Here is a 26,451-nt window from a genome sequence, read left to right as displayed (position 1 = left end):
AAAAAACACCAACCAACCAAGCAAACTAGTTCCAATTAATGGAAGACATTATTTCTCTTGGTTTCTATCATTTTGATGGATGTCTTTATTGTATTTTTTGTTGTTACTATGTTGCTTCAGTGTGTAGGTTGTTTTATTCCTGTGTGCTGTCTCATTATCATCTTTATGACAGATGGTGACTTACAACCAGTAACTTGGATATATGTATTACTGTGGTGCCTAAGCCAAAGTGCTATAGCAAAGGATGGTGCCTATCTTCATCAGCTCCAGTGAAGTTTCGCCTGCTTGCAGGAGAACCTCAACTTTTTGGGCTCCGCTTATCAATAATTTGTACCTGTTGATATGCAGCTGAAAACAAAGAGCAGATTGCCCTTGCCCAGCAACCATTGCTTTTTCCTAAGGTCAGACATGAAGAACTGACATTTATTCATCAGAGTCAGACCTCTCTCTTGGAACGAAGTGGCTTCAGTATAACCCAGAGCAAAGGTGCTGCTCTTCCAGCACAGCTGACTCACATGAACAGAGCCCAGGCACAGAACCACACTCAAATCCCATGACCGGTAAAAGTGTTGTGTGGTAAACACAAGGCAGGTTTCCGTTCTTACAGACTGAGAGACATCAACTAGCAAGAGATTCATACAGAATAAGTATTTTATTCATGATGTATTTTTTTTATTATTTACATTAAAGTTTTCTTGTATTTTGAACTCTGCTTGGATATTGAAATTAACAACTTTATGTGACTGCGCACCTGCTCTAAAAGAAATGGAGATAACACAGTTCTTTTCTGTAAAAGAAAAAAGAAAACTGCCTGTCAAAATCAAAGCTGATTTTTCTCATCCCAATAATTATCTTCTCACTTTGGAATTAATATGAGTGGAAAATGTAGTTTACTATAATATAATAAATAGAAGACATTGGGTAATTAGTAGTGCTGGTATATTTCTAAAGTACTAAACAGACAAACAATAAACTGTGAATTTAATCACGAGTTCTCATACAGTTTCAAGACAGAAAAATTAGAGCTCTCAGCTACAGTCATCCGAGTAATCACATCTGATCTGCATTATTTATTAGTTATTACATGCCAAGTGATTTCAACTGTACATTGCCTGAAATCATTCCAAAGCAAGCATACCTTTGTTTCTGTTTTGTTTTCTATAAAAATCAATGGCATTGCATAATTTGTATTTATTCTGAGTTGCATTCTTTATTTCACACAGACACTACAAATCAGTGGTACTCTCTATTACTTTGACAGGCATCTGGGATGAAATCCTCCAGAAAAACATTTTCAGATCTATCCCTGAAGAAACACATTGACAAAATGCCTTTTTCTTTTTCTTTCTTCTTTATTTTGGATTTTTTAAATCCTTCTTTATGGCTATTGAACTTACCTTTCACTTTAGTATGTATTTGTAATACACTCCCTAAGACTCTGTAGGAACTTTTGAATATACAATAAAATGTTTGAAGCATATTTGGTAATATTTCTGTTGGTAATATTTCTATTCCACTTGACTAATTAACTGATGAATTTTCAAGAAGCATCATTGTGTAGTTTTATTTAGTTACTTTTGTTGGTTCAAGTCTTGGTTTTGGGCAACTTCTTACCACAATACTTTAAAAAGGGAATTACTTAAAAGTACCTTTTTTTTTTTTTTTCCCCCTTAGCAACCAAAGAAATACAGAAATAAGTATTGGTTACCTTCATTTTCTGCCAGAAAAGCAGGTTTGGTGTTATATATGTCACTGTAAAAACTAAATAAAGTATTCACATCAGTTGTGAACAATTTGTGCCAGCAAAAGTTAAAGCGTCAAAGAAACCTCTTTAAAATGCTAACAAATTTACTTACAAACACCTATATTTATTATTTCATAAATAGGCGCAACAGGTTCCATAAAAAAAGATTAAATACAGACACAGTATGAAGAAACAATAATACATAGCCATATGTAAAGGTTATAATTTAGCTGTCTCCAATCTGTTTCTGCATCTAATAAAATAACAGGTAAGCATTTGGCAGTTTTATACATAAAAGGACTTAAATGACATTTACTAACCAGTACACATAAAGTGATTTTTTTTTCTTTTTTAAAAAAAAGAAGCATTTTTAGGCAGTACAAAATAAATGTGTTTGCTCTTTATCAACACTGTGTTTTTTTTTTTTTCTCCCTAGTTTTTGTGTTTATTTCATGAGATGAGGCCAATATTTTTAATTAATATCTTTTGGGAATATTTTACTTTTTTTTCTCCAAATACTTTGAAAATATAGAACTATTAGTCAGTTGTTTAAAAATGAAGTAAAAATATGAATGTTTGCCAATTTAACCCATTTTTTGAAATCAATAAACTGGAATGAGCCAGTTTCAATTACAATTAGCTACAAAAACATTCACATTTTATACTCTAGGAGAGTGTAACATAGATGCTATTTACAAACTTGCTATGACTGCTACATCAAGCCATTTAAAAAGTCTTTAGTAGTTTCATATAAACACCCATTATGAAAAACCAATGGAAAATCCAGGACTTTTATCCAAGACATCTACAGTTGCTAAGGCAGTTACTATCGCAGCACTTCACAGCAAAAAAACAACATAAAATCTGAATGGTCCAAGTTTCCTTCAGGGAAGAAGAAAAGCAATGTCCGTTAAAGGATCTCAGGGTGGGGATGGAAAGGGGAAAGAAAGAATGAAACAAAAACGAGGGGAGATAAAAAATAAAAAATAATAAAAAAAAAAAAAAGAAAGAAAGAAAAAGAAAGAAGCAAGACTATTTTTTCCAGAGTGGGTGACCCACGAGCTCAAATAGTCCTAAGTGCTTAGCAACTTGTACATGTATTTTCTAATAAAATGCAGAACTGCCTTGACTGCATAAAGCAATCCATGATGAAAAGACTTCCCTGCATTCCTCAGTGGAAAGGAGAGATGTTTCAGATTTTCAGGTAAGGTAGAGTGCTTTGTCCCTCTGCATGCCCCTGTTCAAAGGGAAAAAGAACAAATGTGATTTTTAAATTTGTTAAATTTTTAGTCCTTTTCTTTCCTCTATAAACCCCACAACCCTACTGTGTCATTAATTCCAAGCATATCACTGAAGTACAGCTGTATTGCTAAGGTAATAACACAAAAAATAAGAAAAACCCTATTGCCATAGTGGCATATAGAAACCCAGAGGCCACATCTGGGTCTAAACTGAATAGGAGGGGTCATGGGTGTTTAAGCGCTACTTTGGGGTCACCTGTGCTAGTGGGTTGGTAGTATTGATGGTCCCTCACTCACAAACTGCATAGCTTTGTACATGAGAATTTATCACAGCTCTAGAGACCTTACCCCATAAACACCCTTTCTGTAGAAGGCAGGAGAGGTTAGTTCCATGAGCATAGGTGCCAACCAGCTCTCTCTGGCTTCTTTTATTTATTAGTACAGGCATAGCCAAAATGCACTGTGTTGGCAGTTTCAGGTAAGCGTGAGCAAAGGAGCACCAGATGGTTCTAACAGAGCCCAACTCAACTAACTTTTCCAGGCTCTGTGGGAGACCTTCCACCAACCATCATCCAGCACACTTGTTCTTGCCACAGTTCATCTTCGGATGAAACATACCAACTCAGAGCAAAAAGGAATCATTTACCAGTTTATAACCTGGAACAGTCTGTACAAGTCAGAAAAAAGTACATCATTTAAAGTAGAAGTATCACTGACAGGGCTTGGTTCACAGTGCAGAGATTTTCTGGGGGAGAGGCTTTGCTCTTCATCTCCTGTTTCCTTGCCAAAACCCAGGCACGAGTTCTGTTCTTCCACAGCTCTACAGCTTACTTGGTTTGGAGTCCAGGATTAGCATAGAGCATAAATTGCACTGGCAAAGCAAGAACACGCTAAGTCCTTGCACACAGATTCACAGACGCACATCTACACAGCACACGTATACAGAGTCTGTTCAGAGAAAAGTTCTGCCGATGGGAGTTACACCCACTGGGCACCTAGAGGACACTGCTGGCAATGATCTCACATTGCTTTTTTGAGGAGACCAGAAATCAAAACAGGAGGTGATTATGGCCTGTTGGTAGGGCCTGCAGCACAGATCAATGCATTTGGGTGGTACAGCACAGAAGTGAGACCGTTCTGCTGAACAAGTGGGCATGTCTCGGGGCAAAAGCACTAGTTATGGGGGAAGAGGGAGGCCATTGAGCGAACCAGTTAAAGTCTGCCTCAGTGTCAGTAGGTTTTGGTGTGGATATTTTTCTGAACTTGTAACCAGAAAAAGATTTTTCTTCAGTTTAGTTCGTGTTGCAGAAATGTTTTAAAATAGTAACACAAGCACAATTCTGAGTTTGAGTAAATGCAATGGTTGAAACTGGTCTTTAGTTACACTTGGGGTTCAATTACTTTGGCAGTAACCAAGAGCTTTTATCTGCCTGTGTCTTTGGTATTCATGCCAAGGTCAAGAGGAGGTCAGGCTGGTGGTCGTGTTCACAAGGCACATCTATCATCTAAAGCTCAGAAGATACCTTCTGTTCAGTCTAAAAAGTTTTCAGGAAGCTCCTGATAGAGCACTATGACTCCACAAAAACCAGGCTGCTGAGGAGTTGAGGCTTTGAAGGAGCTACCGGCAGGGGCACAGAACTCCTACACATATGGAGTTTTGTTTCTGGTAACAGTCACATAATCTTCACATCGTTCCCTTCCATGTAACTTGTATCCCAGTGAGACCTCTGGGTCTCACTGACAGGGGTTCCCATGACCCAAACCAGATGTTTTCACTGGCAGCAAGCTCTCCTCATCAATGGAATATTTGGAGAAAACTGTTCATGCCATTTACCTCTTAAGTAGAGGGCAGTGATCTTACTAGTTCTTTCCTATGCCTTTTCCCTAAGATTTCGCTTCTGCTTTTCTAATGAATGGTAGCTCTCAAAGTCCAAAATGTATGTGCTGCAATAAGGTGACAAAAATCTCTGATAAATGTATGTATTGAAAACTTATTATCCCACAGTAGTCTAACTGCTCGACAAATACAGTGTCATCACAGGTGCACTTCTGAAGTGAAGTGTAGGGAAATAGGCAACAAAGATGTTTTCACTGTCAGATACTTGTGTCATGAATGTTGCTCAACACAAGGTGGCATTCACTGGCTGCTTACCCATTACTGCAGTAGTCATTATTCCAGTCCACAGTCTGTGCCGGAGGATTTCTGCACCCTGAACGAACATACTCCATTGCTTGGGTAACAACTTGTGCAGCTGTTGATGTTGGATTGATGATATTCTGATAATCAGGCTGAAGAGTAAATCCCTAGAAGAAATAGCAAGTGCATTATGATGCATGGAAACCAAGCAACAGGTTGTGTACATAAAATAAAAATAAAAACAAGGTGTGTACTGCAAAACAGTAAAGCCCCCTTTTTTAGCTTAAAAAGGGAGAAAAAGTGTACATGCTTTCTATGTTTTAAAATATTTGGTTTGAGAAATAAAATGGCATGAAATTGGTGTTAGCAATCACAGGTTAACAATCACAGGATAGAACTGAAAGGGAAAACAACTCAAAACCAAGAAAACAACTTAATCAACACTGGGGCAAAAAGGTCTGCTTGCTCCTTAGAGGTTCCATTTAGATTGGACGTAAGGACACAAACTAGTCGTTAATTCCTAGAATATGCAACAGAATCTTTTTGAAGGATGTAGGCAGCAGGTGGCTGACTGTTTTATTAGACTACACCTATTCACATATTGTTCTCAAAACCCTCTTTCTTCATTCAGTCACAAAGAGACCATCTGCTGCTTCTTTTATTTGTATTTCTCTCTCAACTAAACAGAAATTCAACCAAAGCTTTTTAACAGTTGTTGGACTAATGTAGTGAAAGTAGCACAGAATAACTTACTTTTTGAAACCAGGAGGACAAGAAAAAAAAGTGGAAGTTACAAAGGGACATCTGACCTGCTCCCTAAAATATCTGCCATACCAGAAATCGTAATGATTTTTAGGTCTTTTGATGACATATCAGTTAAAATGCTGTGTTTCAAAACCAGGAGAAATTTTAAGGTTAGTATGCACTGCCGTAGTGTACCTGGCTCAGCCTATATAAGTGTACATTATATTCCTGTAAAGTTAGAAGGACTACATTGGGTAAAAGTGTGAATGCTGTACAAAAAATTGTGAATACTGTACAAAAGCAGCTGATATATGCTATGCTGAGAAAAAAATAATAATTAAAAAAAGGCATACAATTCTCAGTCAAGTTAATAGGATCTGTAGCTGTTAAACCACAAACGGAACTTGATGCAAAATACCTAGTTTGTAAATCTACTTCTGGTCAAAGGCCACATACAGAGTAGATAGGCTTAAAGCTTTAAATTTGAAAACTTAGTGGCTTATGTGTGATTACTTCATACACACTGTCATCATAAAGAAGGGAATTTTGGGTAGAACTGTCTTCAGCTGCAAATTTAACAACTCGGCCACACTACCTTTAAATGAGATAAATGAGGACTCTCAGTTTTCACCTGCCACACTCCCATCTCCAAAAAGAGCTTCCTTCAAATATAAAATGTCACTTCCTTCTTCACATCCTTCCTTCATGTTGCATTCTCCTTGCTCTGCTCATCCTGACCACGGATTTTAGCTTAGACCATAAATGAATCATAGAGTCACAGAATATCCCGAGTCAGAAGGAACCCACAAGGATCATTGGGTCCAACCCCTGGCCCCACACGGGACAACCCACAAATCAGACCATGTTTCTAAGAGCATTGTCCAAACACTTCTTGAACTTCAACAAGCTCAGTGCAGTGACCACTTCCCTGGGGAGCCTGTTCACTTCCCCTGGGAGACCGTTTAACTTTGTACACTACTTTCTTCTATAGTCTCTTCCTTATGGAGAAGGGAGTCACACCTCAGTGCCTTAAATGCTCTTGGAAGCCTCACCTTATCCCTGATGATGACAAGAAATAGATCATTAGTAGTGGGCAAGTTCATGAGCTGAATCTAGCAACTAGTTGTAATGTAGCCTATACGCTGCCCTGATAATAAGATAAAATAAAATGCACTCATTGTGACTGTAACCACCACGCTCTGTGCACAGCTTTTTCACTAGACTGCAAACCTGCACATCGGGATAAAAAAACCATGCCTGTAACAAATCCAAAGGAAATTGTAATTGAGCAGACTTCTCAATGACTTTAATTGAAGTTTTGTGTAATTAAAAGGCAGAAAAATTGGTTTTGTATATCACCACCATAATTTTTATACAAAACATTACCCATAAGCCCTTTTTAATTTAGCTGTAAGAAGAACCTAACCACAAAAACACATTCTGCCCTCAGGCATTTGGGTTTACCTTTGGTAGCAGAACCCCCGAGCGATATCTTATTATTCTTCAGGAAAACCAATCATCTATGCAAGAAAAATGCCAAATGTGGCTACTACCTGAGCAGTGCTGTAGAGAAGAATACAAGTGAGCAAGTACAGAGGCTCACATACTCTTGTAGCAAGAATAAACTGTTGTCCAAGTGAGAGGACAAGAACATCAGTGCAATAGCATTCCTGGACAAAGGAATAGCTTACATGTGGGAGGATGGTCCCCTGCTAAAAATGTCAGCCTGGTACTGGGTGGGGACTTGTCTTTTTCTTATCCTTTCTTAGGTTGTCTGTGTAACCAGAGCCAACTCTCTTTGGCTGTCCTTCAGCAAAGGATGCACTTGGCCTGGATTGATACCTCTTGTGCTAAGGTTAGGGCCACAAACATGAGCTTTATTCTCCTATCTACAGAACAAGGAGTAACAACATTCGTATCTTGCATCCATTTTAGTTTATGACTGCCTGGGATTGGGCTTGTTCTTCAAGATGTGCTCATGTGATACATTTTAAAGCGGCACAGAGGTATCTGAGCCACCTCTAGTTTGGGACCAGCACACACCAACCCCATGGACCACACAAGCATACTGGCACCTAGGCCCACTCTGGGTTCTCTGCAGCCATGGTTTTAATCCTGCTGAGAGGCAGCACCCAGCACCATCCTGCACTGAGCCTGGCAGAGGGCTACCAGCAACAGAAGTAATGATGCAGGTGTTTGGGAGTCTGCTTCTTAAGGCAAAGTAATTTAAGAAACCTGAATGCGATACGAAGGACCAGTAATCTATGACCATGTTTAAAATGTAAACAAGAATTACTTCAGCTTTTTCATCCACAGAAAAAAAAGCTCTGGAAATATAGATTTGTACAACAGAGGGAGACTGCCTTGTACCATGCTTGTAGTAAATATTTGTGTATTATTTATGTAAGCCCTTAACAAACAATGATGAAATAAAAAGTGCTCAGAAAATGAGTGCTTCGAGGTCTAATTAAACAATGGTGAATGTTTTTGCATTGTAATGCTCAAGAGAAAATCACCAACTGTTTTGCAACATGCCTAGAATTTTAAATTTCATTTTCTTGTTCCAGATTGAAATAAAAATAGGGAACTTGATAAAGATTAATTCGATGTCAGGAGGGACATTTGCTCTTTAATTAGATTTCTGTAGCCCTAGCAGTTTCACTGTGCCACTGTAGCAAGTCCTAAAAAGCCTGCAGCAGAACTAAACAGTGATCCTCATCTCCACACTTTACTGGGAACTAATTTCATTTCCTGCCTGTCTGGAGAGGTATTTTCAACAGGCATCAATGTTTTTGTCTTCACAACTGATTTATTCATCAATCTCAATGTGATATTTTAAACCTTTAAATTACATCCAAATCCTAAAGCATCTGTTTATTACACAAGGAAATTGAAAATCTGTCTGTGTGATATCATACAAAGATTTTTCCTTAAGGTTATAAAGGAAGTTGACAGATATTAATGATTTTTTTTTCTCTTGACCTCATTCGAAGACAAAGCATAACAAAAAAGAGGAAGAAATCTGGACAAATACAGCAGGATCCTGAGTTTACTGTATATAATACATACCAGAAAAAATGAGGCTATTATTTTTGGCAGGCTATGCAATCATCTTGCTGTATACATTTATTTTCTAAAGGAAAAGAAACATCTAAAAGTAGACTGAAATAAGTTATTATTTTTAAAAAATAAAAAAATAAAATGTGACATACATTAATCTTCTGCCTTTTTGTTATGCATACACTTGCAGCCATGGTTACTTGATGTTAAGAATACAATTTTGCTTGCTTTATCTATGAACCAAAGTGGGACAGAGATCATGATGAGACCCACCAGGCCACACTGAAGTATTTTAAGTAAGGAAGGAGATGCTTCCACTAGGGCTACTAAAAAGGGTTTCTTAAGAAGGACTGGGAATATTTGGGAGGGAGTGGATCCTTGGTCTTATCCCTCTCCACACTGAACAGCACAGTGCAACAGGCAGGAGCATGGGGTATGCTCAGAAAGAATCATGTATGTCTGTGTGCATAAAGGAACAACTTTTCAAAAGAAAACAGGTTGCAGCTTCAGATGTTGTTTTAGCCTGAACTTCAAGAGAAATCTGGGTGATTTGAATAACAATGCTGAAGAGTCAGATCACCTAATCCCAACTAAGTAAAAATTAAACATCTTGTCAAGATGTTTAAGAAACAGACTAGAGAGAAGCAATGCAGTATCAGTTAAAAAAAAAAAAAAAAAAAAAAAAAAAAAAAAAAAACCTTGTAAGATGCTCATATGAGCATTTAATGGAAAAAAAGTCCCACTCTTCCAATGTACAATAATTCTTTTGGTGTGTCAAAAGTGGATGAAAGAAAAACTGCTGCACAAGAGATTTGGACTTCATCAAAGAAAAACTTTGACACAACTCCTGCTAATAATACTTAAGAAAAATATAGTATATTTTAAAATTAGAAGTTAAATATCCTCAAAATCAGGATCTCATTTAAATCTAACTATGAGAATAGGACTAAAATGTAAATTTTACAGGAAAAAGGTTTAACACTGTAAATGAGCACCCCCCAAAAGTCTGCAACAGTGCCCATGTAGTTTAATTTTTTTATTAGCTGTTTTGAAAACAGAATAGGGAATGAATAGAGAAAAAATAGTTTATTTTTTGGAAACTACAAATAATTATTTAGATAAACTCTGGAAGTTTGTTTAAAGAAAAAAAGATTTAATAATGCCAAGGCATATGAAAAATGAACTAATATATAAATTTTACATTGTCATGTGTAGTTTAGAAAAATTTGGATGTCTTGCATCAACTGCATAATCCATAGAATTAATTGATTTTAAAATAACAGAAACTGTGCAGTCACTGAGGATTTTTGGCTACCAAAACTTCTGATCTTCTTGATGTTCTGCAGTTTTTGTGGAATCCTTGAGGAAACCGTCCTTCTCCAGCTGGCAGTCTCTCCTAGTTTGGCAGCTGCACACATGCAGGCAAGGGCTGTTGGAAGTGGAGGAGTACGTGCTGTTCCCTGCAGAGCTGATGAAGATCAGCTCATTGTCCTTGCAGCAGTGTGGGCAGGACTCACTCCCCAGGTCAGCACTTCTTATCAGTCCCTCCCCAAAGTTATGCACCGAAGAGTTTGTGGATTTCATGCACTGTGGTTTTGAAGAACTGTTTCTCTGCCTGCCAGGACTGCATTCTGGATCTGTACGTGATTTTTCCTGGAGCTGGCAGTCCTTCAGACATGCTACAAGCAGGTCTTTGATAAGAACCATCCTCCCTCTCCTTGAGAAAACAAGTAATCAAATCTCCCACAGCCATAGTGTGAAAGCAGGGATCTATAGACAGCAAGGTTTCCGAGAGTGTGCTACTATTGAGTGGCACACCAGTAAGCCACAAACTGTTTCAGAGATGGATATTTGGAAAACAAAACAAAACAAAGAGAGAGAGAGAAAGAGAAAGAGAAAGAGAGAGAGTGGGAATTTGCTATTGGTAGGTACTGTGGTTGCTCCTTCTAATGTATCTACAGCCCAGCTGTGGTCTGCACTGGTGCTGTCCCACCAGATGAGGCTGCAAGCAGCTCCAGTAGAAGGCTGCTAGGAAGTTGTTGACAGTCTCATCCCTTTCTTGGCTATTAAGCTTCACACTACAGTGTGACACGAGAAAATTTACCTTGCTGCTTCTTCAAATGTGTTAGTCTGTTTGGCATACGCAGTGGTGAGGTTTTTGTAAAAGAAAATGTCTCCTGTTGCAAGTAACGTTGCAGGGAGTGGGATGTTAATTAGTTTCTGTTCTTGCTGCTTACATAAATTGGATGATCACTGGAGTCTTTGAAAAAGTCTTAGGGCAACCACACCTTTAGTGTGGAGGAAATCAAGCAGCTGAGAGACAATGAACTGAAAAAAAAATGTTGAATTACATGCAACTATCACTTCTTCTTTACCAGACTACATATCCTCCCATTCTCCTTTGTTGTCTCTTTATGTAGCAGAGTGGCCTATACAGTGCTGGTGGGGACCAAGCCTCATGCTGAGAGTCTTCCCTCCCTCCTTGTTGTGGGCTGGCCATACAGGGCAGTGTACACCTCTCCTTTGCCATCGTTGATGCTGACTCTGTGCTGCCATCATCATATTGTGGCTCTTTTGGAGGGCTCATCTGCCTTTTCCATTGTCTTGGACTCCTTTACATGCTCTGTGATCAGCACAATGTTTGCTCAGTTTCAAGCAGAATGGAGATCAAAGTTCCTTGGCATCTGAGGCCTTCACTTTCAACGTAGTTTCTTGTATTTAGTGCTCTAATGCAGTACAAAATACTGGGGACTTTGTTTTTTACCATTTCTTGACCAGAAAGAGTCATACCTAAGAAACTAGATAGAGTACCACTGTTGCAGCATAAGGCAAACTGTGATGGGGGTTGTACACCTGCTGCTTTACAGACTAGCATAATTTTTGTCTTTGCCAGCATCATTCTTTAAAGAAAAACAATTTACAAATTGTGCAAACTATTGTATGTTAAAACAAACAAACAAACAAACAAACAACAACAACAAAAACATATAAGAACTTGAAATACATATTAAAATATTTTTTAGTGAAATTACATAGATTTTCCAGAGCTCAAAAACTGTATTGGTTTCAAAAAAAGTGGGGTCATAAGACATCTAAACCGGCTTGCAGATGTTTTAAGGTGCTTAAGAGAAATGTAGTTAAGATTGGCAGTGTGGCATTTCAGCAGGTAATAAGCACCCGTCACCTTGAGTGAAGCTCAGAAATGTCTCACTGCGGATGCTTCATTATAAGCATCAGCCTTTCTGACTAAGCAATTCAGTAGAAGTATTTAAGCTAACCACTAAGGAATTTAACAGTGGGGAGGCTGCAACACAGAGGTACAATATTTCTTACTTTACTGTACTTGCACTTAGTAAAACAATATATGCAGCATGGTACAGTAAAGCAAAATATACAGCATGGTACTGGTCTACAAACTGACTTCTAGAAACCCATTTTCTACACCTTAGTGCCCTGTGTTTTCTCTTAAACTAGAAATAACTAGGCTGCATACAACACATCCCACGGATAAGTGAAATTACTCTCAAGCCATTAATATACACACCTTATGTTACGAGCTTGCAACTTGGTAAAGTAAAACATCAGAAGATTCATGTTATGTTACCTTTTGTGTGTGTGTGTGTGTGGTACATGTTTGATAGAATTATTTAATATAACTCCTAAATGTTTAGATTCATACAAAAATGGTGATGAATGTCGTACATGTACATAACCAGAGAGACATGAAATCCTTCAAAGTATCTAACATCTGCATTCCATCTTTTGCTAGCCATTACAGAACTATTCATTCAATAATTAAAGCCAGATTTTCAATTCTGTTCTGTAAATTATGACTATCAATGATTCTGGAAAATACATAACGGGTTTGATCTTCTGCTGCTCTGCATTGGACAAGTAATGTGTCTCTGAGCTTGGCATACAATGTTTGATTCTAATTTGTTGGAAGACTAAATCATTTCACAATTAAAACTTGCTCACATGTAACCATGCAGTCTCAACAGGCTGCTGTCACAGATGTTGTCCTTCATACGAGGTCACCAACCAGGCTATTGCTTTGGGTCTCTTTCCATTGCTTTGTCTCTCACTGCTCGGGACCTTCAGTTCCACTAGGACTGAATCATGTTTATGATCACCAGGCTGACCCTCCTAGCTCATTTGTCTAGGGCTTCTCCCTAGCTACTTCTAGCTGCCCAAGTTTGGGGTTAACTCCTGAGTTCTTCTGAGGCTTTCACATGGGTTCTGGCAGGACACTCACACCAGGACACTGCCTTTCTAACTAATAGGAAAACCTTCAGCAATACATGACAGTAAAAGACTCTATATTTATGTGGTTACAAGTCTATTGAGTCTATTTACTCTGATCGTGAAAAATAAACCATCCTAGGCAAAAGTTGTAAACCCTTTATAAATTTGTCTACCTGCCTGATTACTCGAAACCATTCATGAGACTAGGATGAAGGTCTCTGAAAACATCCAGATTGTCCTCAGCACTTTCAGATTTACCTTCTGAACAAATAATTTTACCAAATTGTTTTTAATTTTATTTTTATTTTTTGGTCCTGCTATGGAAAATTCCTCTCTGCTAAATCAGCTCTCCCAGCCAGAAGCTCTAACATCCAATCTTTACATTAAATGTTTTTGGTTTTAAAAGCAAATAAAAGTGCCTTATTAGCAAAGGCAAATGTATAGAAACATTCAAAACAATCAGCAAATCCATGGCTCTGTGTTATCAGCCAGAACTGACAATTTTGTGTGTACAGATTTTGTACAACTCTCACAACTCCACTGAAGAATATTTCATTTAAATGCCTCTTTGTAAAGCAAGATCTTATTATTGATAGTCAGATCTCACCCAACACAAAAGAAAATTTTATCTCATGAAATCAGCAGAGTTAACCCGATCTGTTGTTAATTTAACATGTATAGCACAACCTGTGTTGCTTCATATTCCACCTGTTAAAAGTCACAGTCAGCAAAAGATACTAGTGCGTGCTACAATCATATCTTTTACTAGACATGTTTGCCCCTTGTTTGCAAAACATATCTTCCAGAAGCCTTAGCATTGCACTTATATTTCAAGGTACTTTCAGATTTGTAGATGGATCCACACTTCTATTTAAAGGGTACTTCCTGAATTTGGTAAGGGAGACAGGGATGGGGCTCACAAGAACATTATGAGTGCCACCGTTAGCACAAGAGGTTCAACTAAAATTCCCCATCATCTAGGCAAACCCATTCATTTGTTCTCACCTTTGAAAATCTAAGCCCTCATACTACATTACCACTTGGAACTCTGTAAAATTGAAGCTAATCCATAGCTTTACATCTCTCTCAATATGCCAACTTCTGGATGAATTTCCCTTGCTTAAAAATCCCAGTTCCCCATACAACTGAAAAACTCGAGCTTACTTGCTGCATCGTAGGTGAATGTAAAGCAGATTGGACTTGCATCGGTAGCTGGTTTCCAATGGACTGCTGCATTGAAATCGGCTGGTGTTGCTGCATGTTGAGATGCTGGTGCAGAGGAGGGCTGATCTGAAGTGGTGGTGGCGGCGACACAGCCATGTTTGCTATGGAAACAGTCACTGGCATTTGGTTGTTGGGCTTAGGTGCTATATTCCTGGGGATGTTGGCATGCATGGCAGTGATGTGAGGATTCATTCCTGGTTGTTGGTGGTAGTGGGAACCGAGGTACAGAGCTGAGTGAGCCTGGGCAGGCCCATGAAACACTGACTGCTTTGAATTCATCATCTGAGGTTGCGGAGAGGCTTTAACATCAACAGGTTCACTGTAGCTCTGTTGGGAAAGATGAAAAATAGACAATACTTAGAAGCAACAAAATGCTGTTTCTCACACCTACAGACTATGTTGCGTAGACAGATCTTGCACATTTCTCTCCCATCAATATTCTTCAGAGCAGTTTGAAGGAAAGTGTAGCTGCAAACATCAATGTGCTGTAAAGGTAAAGTGGGATAATGGAGAGCATTATTTTTTAAAGAATCTCACCATGGGAAAACACATATCTGCACCATCAAAATATCCTTGCCATGGAGTTTGGTTATTACACTAGAAAAACAATGCCTATCTCCTTACACATTTTCTTTCATCAGAATAAAAAGAGAGGTTAGCCCCTCTGCTTTCTGGTCTAACCTGACATTTTGCTTTTTCAGAACTTAGAACTGGCATCAGTGACCTAATAACCTACACAACAAAGAAAACCAAACCTGTCACATTCATTCTCACAAGCATTCATTACTATTGTCCTCAAATTTGATGGCCTAGTTGAAAACATTAAGGAGGGTGAGTTCTGGCAAAAGTCTACAGTGATCTTTGACATGTCATTTCCCTGCTCTATGCCTCATTTTCCTATCTGCAAAACAGGAATAAAAGCTTCAGTGTCCTTTACCATACATGTTGACAACTGCTAATAGTGCTGTATCAGAGTTACCTAACATCATGAAGAACCTAAACCTCATCCAGTTGTTTTACTGCACTGAATAACTATTCTAGTTGTAACACTGATGCTTTTATTGAGAAGTATTCTGTGCTGGGAAGCTATCCAGACCTGTATCAAGTTTGTTCCATAAGTCACGCATGCAGAAAAAATAGCATATTCTGAATAATTTTAGCTAAACTTCCTCTATAAATTGAGTTCATAAAGTTCTGAAAATTCATTTTAAAACTGTCTATATAAATGTTAGATGGCATCAGACAGAGGGAAACTATCTTACATAAGTTTGAAGAATACCGAATGGAATAATAGAAAATGCACAGATTTTCAAAGATGTTATAATCTATCATGATTTTTAAAGCTGCTAGTAACAAAAATTGTCCATAAATGGATATGAATTTCAATAATATTATTAGTTTTAACATTTATAAATTGTTATATCTGATTTGCACTCAATTTGTTGTTTTCAATACTCTAATTTTCTTAGATCTTCTGTATGTTAACTCTGTGCTCAAATAAATAATGAAAAAAATTAACTCCCATGTGCTTATAGGTGGGAACTATAATTTGCAGTCAAGGCATACTGGGATTGATAGCCAGTGAAAGGTGAAACATGCTGGAAAAAAATGGCAGAAATGTCCCTCCGAAAAAAGAAGTCACTTTGTCAAAACAAGGGCTGAAAGATGCATATATGCCCTTATTCAGTGACCTCCATGTCATGTTTGCTCAGTTTATAAGTCAGAGTAAGTTTCATGTTACTCTCAGCACTCCAGGGTCAGTGCAGCTGAAGAAAGCCTATTTGTATTCTTTCTGAAGGATGTACCATCACCAGCAATACGCTGACACGCATGTTACTGAAATTGGTTCATTATATCCAATGATAAAGATGAAAAAGATAACTTCATTTTCCCAACATAAAACTGCAGTTCCATTAGCAAAAACAACAACAACAACAACAACAAACCCCACTTATTTTCTCTAGTAATCTAAGGAAAATTAAATTAATATGATAAAACAAATGCAAATCTCTGCTTCTATGGATCTGTCTGGATCTGCTCACATGTGGGTATACAGGTGTGCAATATGCATTATAAGAATGTTTGCAGGATACAGACAGCCAAAAAAAAAAAACCAACACATTAAAACATAAAACCTTAAAGTGGGCACACAATCTGGCATTTTTTGGGTATTATATTTAAAACATTGAACTAATGTTCGAGATGACATGAGAAGTATTCTTCCCCCTCTTCCTGGTTATATTTGTAGGATGTTATTGTACGTGTGGGAGCAAAGATTGATAGGTTTGCCAAAATTTCAGATTCAGAAGAAGGTTAGCTAATCAGAGGCATGGTTGGAACACTCCCCTTGAGCATGCTGGGTTCTTTATGGAGGTCTGTGCTGTGCTCTTTCTGCAGAAACTTGAAGCTTTACTGAGTGCATCACCCCATCCTGAAAACGCTTTGCTCTCCCATGATGTAGCTGGAAGGTTTGGTGTGGTCTGAGCAGGGACAATTTCTTAGGTCTGAGCAGGGACAAATTCCTCAGGATAGATCAGTTAAACAATTCCTCCTGGTGAGGCAGTACCACGAAGCTTTTGTGGCACTCTTTCTGACACACCGATATGCACTTACACACTTGTGACACATCGATACATGCACATTTGTGACTGTAAAGATGTTGCTATAGACCTCTTAAACAAAGACACTGAACCAATTTGATTTCTGGATAATTCTGAGTTCGCACATCTGTGGTGAATGCATGGCCCATACTGATAAGATTACAGAGATACCAGATTCTCAGTAACACATAATAGTTGAAATACCAAATTATGTTAAGAGGAATTGTATGGTCTCAGGCCAGAGATGAATAACATTTGCTTTTTGTTTGCGAAGTGATCAAAGGGACAGTTGCAGTTGTCTCAAGCTGTCAATTAGCTTTCCATATATTTCACTACCTCCTGATTGGGTGAAAAGTACAACACTTCAGTTTCAGACCAAGTATTTTGCTGTTACTTAGGGCGCTTTAAATCATATGTGATCTGAAGCCAAATTGTCCAATATCAGTGTAAAGCACATCAATATTATCAGTTACTGGAAATCTTGATAAATGAAACCATTACTTGCTATTCTCCAGCATACTGCACTTTCAGCTTTTTCTAAGACTGGGTCAGAAACCTCAGATTTTGTAAGTACTGATGAAGCTAATGGAATAGGTGCTGTCAAATATTTTGGCTTTGTTATATTGCTTTACTGTCGAATATACCAAGAGGTGTACATGATACATAAGCCACACTATTATTTCGGGCACAATTACTGCATTCACAGGTTTGAATGGGCGTTGCACCTGTCTAACACAGTATCAGACTGTCTCAACTAGGACAGCACCTTTATTATGGGTAAGGCTAGAAATTAAGAAAGAAGGGATTTGACAAGTCAGTATGGGCTCTAGATGCACAGTCGCGTTCCCTAATTTTGCAGGCTGATACTCAGTCAATTTGCTTTTACCTTTTCCAAGAAGAAGAGTAGGGAAATCATTTTTAAAAGCCCACTTTAGCTAATTAATCTGCCCAAAGACAAAACAGACAATTTAATCTCTAAATGTGGCATTCAGTTATAAGATATACTTATTTACAGATATATGTAGTGGAGACCAAAATTACTAATCCATACACAGAGGCCATCAAACACTGAAGCATAATATTTCCTGCACGTGACAATGTCTTCTACCAGACATGCAATGAAAAAATCTTTTACCACTACCATCGTTAATTATGGTTTTGTAGACCCACCACTAGAGGGTGACAGAATATTATATTTAGTTAATGGTAAGAAGATTTATTGTATGCATACTCAGTGAATATATTCTCAGACCACAAACTAACTTTTCTTGACAGTTCTTTATGGTCTTTGAGTGACTTGTACTTGTTCTTGAGTTCAGCTCAAAGCTTTATTCTAAATCTTTCAAGTTCTTAATAGGCTAGGAGTAGGATTTCTTGAACTGCCTCTTCATCTAACATCATCTAATACTCTTGCTTAAATTAAAAATATATATATATAAACAATAAGAAGCTGAAGGCAAATTAGGTAGGCCAAGGCAATGGAATACTACAGAAAAAGTACAAGTGCCCTATAGGCACTACACAAAACATATTTTTTTTTTCTAAAAGAATCTATTGTTTTACTGAAAACCAAAGAAAAAGGGGGAAGAACATTTTGAAAGCCCATCAGAAAGAGAATGAAATTAAAAGAGAAATAGTGAAAGGAAGGAAACAAAATAAACATTGCTATATCTCACAGTAATTAATATATCTATATTAATTAAAAGTACTGGCAAAAACAGTTTATAGAAAGCCTTGGTGAGTAACCCTCTGTCCAGAAAATAATTCTACTTGTATCATACTTCCAAGTAAACATGAAATGACACAGATAAATTATATTGTCCACAGAAAGTGTTGAGTGCTGAATATTTTGCAAAAAGTTTTAGAAGCGCAGAGTCAAGTTTTGACTAACCACAAGTTTTGACCAAATTTACACTTTTCCTTCCAATACTAGAGCAAAGCAAACTTTACCTTCTACTTTCCCACTGTGTGTTAAAACTGCTTGTGCTTATCTGCCAAACTAAATAATTAAATTAGGTTAAGGGTTTAAACATTGTTCATCCAGCGCTATTCTTTCTTTTTAGAGAACCACCATGGTCCTTCTAATTGTAGACTGAATGTGGAAACATGGGAAAGTTAAATTCCCTAGAGAAAAGTGACACTGAGGTTTACCTTACCACAAAACTTGCAATCCATCCCTACAGTTGAGAAGTGTTTTTTGACACAGGCATCCTGTTCGGCCTAGAGGTGTCAGTGAAACAGCAGCAGCCTAGTGATGCCTGGAAAACTCCAAAACTTCCTTTGGGACATAATTTTACTCCCACTCTGGAAAGTCTATAGTTGCATTTTAAACCATTATCAGTAGCTCTACATAACCAAAGAGCTGTTGAACCCTACCGATAAATTTTGATAATCTTTCTCTTTCATGGCTGCCTTCTGGCTAACATTGGCTATTCTAATTGCACGTCTGTTGGAAAAGAAAATCAGCCACGTGATTGAAAGCAAAGTGAGAATATGTTTTAAGAAGGTGGTATTCTAATGGCCTGATCTTTAGACTACTGAATTCAATGGAAACTCTCCTATAAACTTTAATGGACAATTTGATCGACAATTGCATAATTTAATATACCTTGGTGAGGTCTCCCCTCAGTCTTCTCTTTTCTAGGCTAAACAGGCCAGTTCTCTCAGCCTGTCCTTTTACGACAGGTGCTCCAGGCCTCTAATCATCTTTGTAGCTCTCCTCTGGACTCATTCCAGTAGCCCTATATCCCTCTTGTACTGGGGAGCCCAGAACTGGACACAATACTCCAGGTGTGGCCTCACCAGGGCTGAGTAGAGGGGGAGGATCACCACAAGCTTTATGGCCAATATGGCCAGCACAAACTTTCTAACAATGCAAATAGCATTACTTGTGGGTAAACATCACCTCAGAAGACTTTTTTACACAGCAAAAATAGAGTTTTATTCTAAATGAGAAACAGGTGCTCTGGGTTTGGCATCCCCTCTACATGGGCAATGAAAATGCACTATAGGAGTGTTTCAAAGCTTGGAAAAGAGTTTAACTTGATTAAGATTTCAAATGAATACATGAATATGTGTCAGCATCTAACACAGCTGACACACTGTCTCTTTTCATGGCAGTGCCATGTGCATTTCTAGTGACTGGCGTCCATTCTTGAGCCATGCTAAGGAATTCAACAGTTTTTGGACTTTATGACCAGAATGAAGGTTACTTTCCAGGTAACAGCAGTGATTATGTCAGCTGGTACCAGCAAGGTAGGCTGTGATCAGTCTTTGGCAGGCCTGACTCAGCTTTAAATGAGTTACCTTCAGTACCATGACATTAGAGGGGTAGATAGAAGGAAATTGGCTGAATATTTATGCAGCTTCTACGAAGCTTACCTAAGCTTAACTTTGCATCTGTTGTCTTTGCTGTCTCTTTGGTGGAAGGAACATCTTGAATTGTTTATTCCTTCTCTCAGCTTTTCTGTGTTCACACAATCCTGTGTGTTTTTAGTGTTTTTGACATTTTAGGTCACCTCCAACCCCAGACTCTCCTTGAGAAGAATCTCTTCTTCTAGCCTGCATGGGCTCGTCCATTTTATTAATACTGCTGTGAAGCTGTTTATGAGAGAATGACTGCTCTCCAGCACTGTTTTCTCTTTCCTGCTTAGCTCTTTAACTACTTTAGAGATTCCTTTGACTTAACTCTATTCACTCCGGTAGAGAATTCATATGCATATTTATAATACAGCTGCTTTCCTACCTAAGTCACAAGAGGCTCTTAGAAAATGATGTTTCATATTTTGCTAATTCCAGTCACCTATTGCAATAATATTGGGGACTCTAGAGAGTTCAGAAGCTTTTGACACATTCTTGATGTTTCAGAACAAAGGAGTAAGCCATGGGTTGTCATCTATAATTAGCTAAGGTGGCTCAGAAGAACATCTTCAAATCTAAATATACATTTTGTCATCATCTGCAGGGGATTGTCACAGATTCATTCAGGGTATGTAAGTAAAAATGGATGTTTAATGAATGTAACCTGGATACATGTGATAAAGGATATGCAACTTTAATTTGATACAAGTGTTTTAATTCCCCAAATGGAAGCACTCAGCTAATAGTAAAATCTAGTTTTATTAACTCACTTAAAAACAAACATAAATCCACTGCAAATCAACACATAGCTTCTCTCAAGCTCAAGACATTTCTGACATTTTCGGCTGAAGTGCTGTGAGAGCATCACTAGGATTTTCGACTGCTAAATGTAAAGTTTCACATGATTTGCCCTCAAATACAATTCATGGCATTAACTTAAAACATCCTTTGCTCTTCTTTTTCAGCTGCAGTAAATAGTTGGTTTCTTTGCTGGACAAGAAGTTGGTTTGATTTGTGCTATCATAAGATTAGGCAATTGATTTATTGATACATATGTTCACTTACCAGATATTCTGATACATCATATACTTGCACATACGTGATTTTATTTATGATCACTTGAAGATTTTTGGTATATCGTATTAACTCCAGAAAGAAAGACTGAGGTATCACAGAAATATTGAGTATCTGTTGTAAAAGCCTTGCATTATAGTTTTCCCATCTAGGGATTCTAGTGTTTAACGGAGAAAAGTAAAAGCTGTAGGTGCATATCATCATTCTGTGTTTTCTGTTGTTGTTTTACAGGAAGCATTGCCAATTCCCTTGTAGCACTTTAACAGCTACCAGAAAAAAAAATGAAATCATGCATCATACACAGACATATTTTTTATTTATTCTATGACGATTTCACTGTAAACAGCCTGAACTGGTTTCTAAAACTCCAGAACATCTGCATGGACTGGGGCTAGATATAATATAGGAATCTGTTTTCTCAAAAAGTAGAAACCAGGTGCCTTTCTGCCAGCAGCAGAAAGGTTGCTGTTCTCCTTGTACACAATAGCCATTTGATTAAAGCACCAACCAGTAGACACAACAGGTTATTCTGTCAAGAGATATTCAGAACCGTATTTCCAAAAGAAATGTGCTAAATCCCAACAGCTGCTTATTTAAAGATGGAGTGAGCTAGGATAGGGTGTTTCCCTACATTTGAAGCTTGGTCACTATGCAGAAAAGCATTTGGGATTAATTGGGCCACAGAAAACAAATAGTGGAGGGAACACAACTGCACATCCACATTTACTTAAGAATGGGGAGAGCCATGATCTAGGAGAGCTGATATTTTTTGCCTTTTGTGGCAAGTGCTCTCACCACATACACATATGAAACAGGAAACTAACACCATTGAGTTTATTGGTTGGGGTTTTTGGCCTTTTTATATTATTTTTTTTAAATGTAGTCTTCATGTTTCTTTATGCAACTAGCTAAAACTTTTCCATGTTCACTGCAGTCTGAAAAGGCCTTGTATATATTCCTTAGGCTGTTCAATTATCATAGAATTATAGAACAGTCAGGTTGGAAGGGACCTCAAAAGATCATCAGGTCTTTCATGGAAAGAGGGAGTCTAGATGAGAATATCTAGCACCCTGTCCAGCTGCATCTTGAAAGCCTCCAGCAATGAGGATTCTACCACATCCCCGGGGGAGTTGTTGCAGAGATTGATTGTTCTAAGCAATACTATACACAGAACACAGACATTTTGGGTGCCTGGAATATCTCTGCTTATAAATTGCTAATGACATTAAGGCAATGCCAGTCTCTATATGCAACGTTTTATGTGTATATATATATATATATATATATACACAATGGTTTTATATATATATATATATATATATATACACAATGGTTTTATATATATATATATATATACATATATATATATACATGTATATAGCAATTGCATGGTGTTTGGCTAGGAAAACTGCATGTGCCATATACTTCAAGGAGAAATATTACATGCCCAAAAGATCTGCACTGTCCACATACTGAAAAACGCCCATTGTGTCTGTTGCAAAGGCAAATGAGGATACCGCTTTGACTTAGACACAACATCAGACTTTTGAAATCTGCTTGAGCATTTGCAATTTGAATAATATTCTTCTAGATGAGTGGTTTTAGTTTCAGCCATAGCTGCTAAAATGTGTTTGCATGAAACTTGAAGTTGTGCCATTGTACAGAACAGAATTAAAGATTCATTTAGCCAGAGAGAACAAAACAAGAAAGAGGAATCTTCTTTGTATTATTTAAACAGTTAAACTTGTACTGCTATAGTTGACATATGTATTATGCATATTAAATATATAATACGCATACATGTTTTATAAGTATACATAGATGCATACGTATAATATATAAACATATTTAACATTTATTCATATATATGTATTAAATATATATATTTAAAAGATGCAGCAAAAACTCTAATGTCAGCCAGAAAAAAACGGCTGGTTAAGCTAGAAAAAGTGCTTGTTTTATGAAAAAGTAAAATTGCAATTCACAGCATTTTATGTAATGCTGTACAAATTACCAGATACCAGAGACTGCATTTCTGGACCTGAATAGTACTAAAAGTTGCAACTAAGGGCAAATATAAAGACACTTGTTTACAATGCAAAGGCTTAGTCAGTATTATAAGCAATATGGCAATCTGCATAGCAGAAGATATAATGCTTTGTAATGTGATTTTTACTTTACATATCAATTCCTATACACATGAACAAGCTCAACTACAGACCCATTAATCTCAATCATTATAAACAAAGCAGAAAAATACAGGAAATACACTGATTAATTAAGTGTGGATTAATGCATAGCTGATATATTTACACAGTTTTACATTTAACTTATTTGATGGGTGGTAGTGCTGTTTTATAAAGACATCACTAAAGCATTTCAGAATGTATTAGAGAGGCACTGGCAATCCTGTTGCTGAAGTTGTTGGTGACACTTCCATTCTTTTCAATTATGATTGTATCAAATAACATAATCTGAAATTATACATATTAGGTGTGTGAGTGACTTTGTGTGTGTTTGTGTGTGTGTGTATGTGACTGTGACAAACTCCAACTGGAACCTCTCAGTTTTATTGACAGAGCCTAGAGGAAAGCACCATATGCCTCCCTTCTGACAAATATGGGTACTCTTCCTAAAGATACAATGGAGGAGGGACTTGAAATCTGGAAGAGACAATGACAGATTGTGTCAAAGATGAGTATCTCATCTTCTGGTGAAATGTCACCCAAATTTATATACTTGTTTCATCTGAGCCCATTCTTCCACATGGGCTTTCCTAGTACTGTCTGCTTTCTATGAGGAAAGGCAGGTAGTATGTTCCTCACATTCATTCCCAGTTTCCTTCACTACGCACCTACAGTCAAGGGCATATGGAGAAGTGATGCTGAAGGCAAGAAAAAAAATGGCTGAAGTAAAAGGTTGCTTTTTTGTGGAAAAAAAAAAAAAAGAAAGAAAGAAATTAAAAAAAATAATGAACAAAGGGGGCAAAGGTCTGAGCATCAAAGAACTGATGCCCCACTGCCCCACTTCCAGCCTGGTACCATGGGTAGAAAACAATATAACAATGATAGTGAATTTCATTATTCTGCTGTCAGGCAGGGGCTAAGAAATCGCCTGGAAATTTTCTCTCTGTGATCTCCTATTCTGACTATTCTAGCAGCTCAAATGGCTAAGGCGGGTGAACTGAATTCAGCTCCAAATCCGGTCCACTCAGGTATAACCTGGCATATGTTCATTCCTTTGCTTCTCAGAAAAAAAAAAAAAAAAAGACTGCAAATAAATGGAGAAACACACCCACACAATTACATACCAGCCCTACACTCACTAATTCTTTAAAAACTGGCAGTGCTTCATGAAAAAAGTGGCAGAATCAATGTTCAAAAGTTGAAAAATTGGTCAAGCAGCTGCTCTGGGTGATGTGAGGCACCCACTGAGCTAGAGACAGGGACCCTGAGCAGGACCTTTCCCGGCTGTTCCTACTGCTCTGCAAGGGCAGAGTCTTTTGAGAAGGAGAAGAAAGAAAGTTTGATAGTTGGGCAACTTATTTGGATGTTATGCAGATGTCCTGATGTGATATGAAGCACCACTATATATCTCATAGCTGCCAGCCAGCTGACTCTGAAGTCATTGGAGCTCTGAACATGGAAGGTGTAGTATTGCTTAAATACCATGAAAAATGAAGTTCTAGATGTTCCAAGCAGGACATCCAAAATCACTAAAAACTTAATTTCACAGTGTTTTTTTCTGTGTTTGAAAATGTGGACAATACAAACTTCCTGCTCTAGTGTATTGTTGAGAAGATGAATGCACTTTTTTTTTTTTTTTTTTTTTTTTTTTAACACTAAAATGCTGCCAGGAGGAGTGGAATGGAAAATCCTATAAAGAAGCAAGGTTAAGCGATTTGCAGTAAATACAGCACAAGAGCTCACAGAGAGGACACCTTCATATAAGCATATGAAATGAGACCCAAAGACTGGGGTATAAAGTATAAAACGTACTATGTGAGCAAATCGTTAATTTTGTATTAGATTATTTTTGGAAAAGGTGTGTTACTTCTGGCATGTCTTAACTTTTGCAAATAAGGTTTTGTATTATTAATAATATTAGCTAAATATAGTTTTTATGGATGATAATATAACACATGGACAGAAAAGAGCAGATGGACTCCAAACAATCTTAATAATATATTACATCTATTTCTTCATGCTTACATGACTATCTAAAGAACTACAACTCTTCTGGTGCCATATAAATATTTAATAATGATAATTTAGAATATACTGATATAATATTACAACTGAATATTGTACATCCTTATTCCAATATGGAGTTGCTTTAGTTATGTGGCAGCTCTGTTGGATTCATTGAGCACGTTCATGAGAGTAAGCAATTAGTACTCAGCTTCATTAAGTTTATATTTCGATACTTTTCATGGTAGAGGAAAACACTATATTATCGGCAGAATTTAAATAATTGCTTAAAAGTTAACAGAATGCTTCGGTGCTTTTCTGACTAATGACAAATTTAAACATATGCACAAATGGCTTCATGCACTGAAGAGGTCAACAACCTTGTAATTTTTTTTTTTTTTTTTTGGAAATAGAAACCTCAGAAAATGCCATAATGGACTTTTTCCTTTCCAAAATAATAAAAACAAAATAAAAATCTGGGTTTTGTTATATTTGCTTTTTCAAAACTAAGCTATATAGAGTTTTATATGAACAGTCCATGATATACTGAATAATGGCATGCAAATTTTTTCCACAAAGAGTTGGCTTCATACATATCTTCAAAACCAACTGGAGTATTTTGACCTGCTTTTTAGACCTCTCTTTTGCCAATAAGTAGGCTATTTAAAACAAATTTGTTTATGTACACATGGTACCTCTTTCTGAAGGCAATGAATATTTCTACAACCATACAGACCTAAGACAGAAATTATAGGTATCCTGTAAATCCCATTAACTAATGCATTAGCATTTATTATGGTAGCTACAAAATTGAAGTGCTTACGAAACAGCA

General features: G+C 37.3%; 1 protein-coding gene across 9 annotated transcripts in view; it reads right to left on the bottom strand.

Moving 5' to 3' along the window:
* Positions 1-637: 637 nt before the first annotated feature.
* Positions 638-26,451, bottom strand: part of TOX (thymocyte selection associated high mobility group box) — a 223,865-nt gene continuing 198,051 nt past the window's right edge. For all 9 annotated transcript variants that reach the window (XM_005012134.6, XM_013092644.5, XM_038174659.2 and 6 more), the window contains 3 exons: positions 14,336-14,722; positions 5,138-5,289; positions 638-2,981 (listed from right to left, as the gene is read on the bottom strand). In XM_005012134.6, coding sequence (XP_005012191.1) covers positions 2,945-2,981; positions 5,138-5,289; positions 14,336-14,722 — 576 coding nt within the window. In that variant the 3' untranslated portion in view covers positions 638-2,944. The remainder of the gene's footprint in view (positions 2,982-5,137; positions 5,290-14,335; positions 14,723-26,451) is intronic.

The sequence above is a fragment of the Anas platyrhynchos genome, chromosome 2 (genome assembly GCF_047663525.1).
Source record: "Anas platyrhynchos isolate ZD024472 breed Pekin duck chromosome 2, IASCAAS_PekinDuck_T2T, whole genome shotgun sequence".
NCBI lineage: Eukaryota > Metazoa > Chordata > Aves > Anseriformes > Anatidae > Anas > Anas platyrhynchos.
Note: the sequence above shows the minus strand (reverse complement) of the source record. Positions and strands in the feature narration are given on the sequence as shown.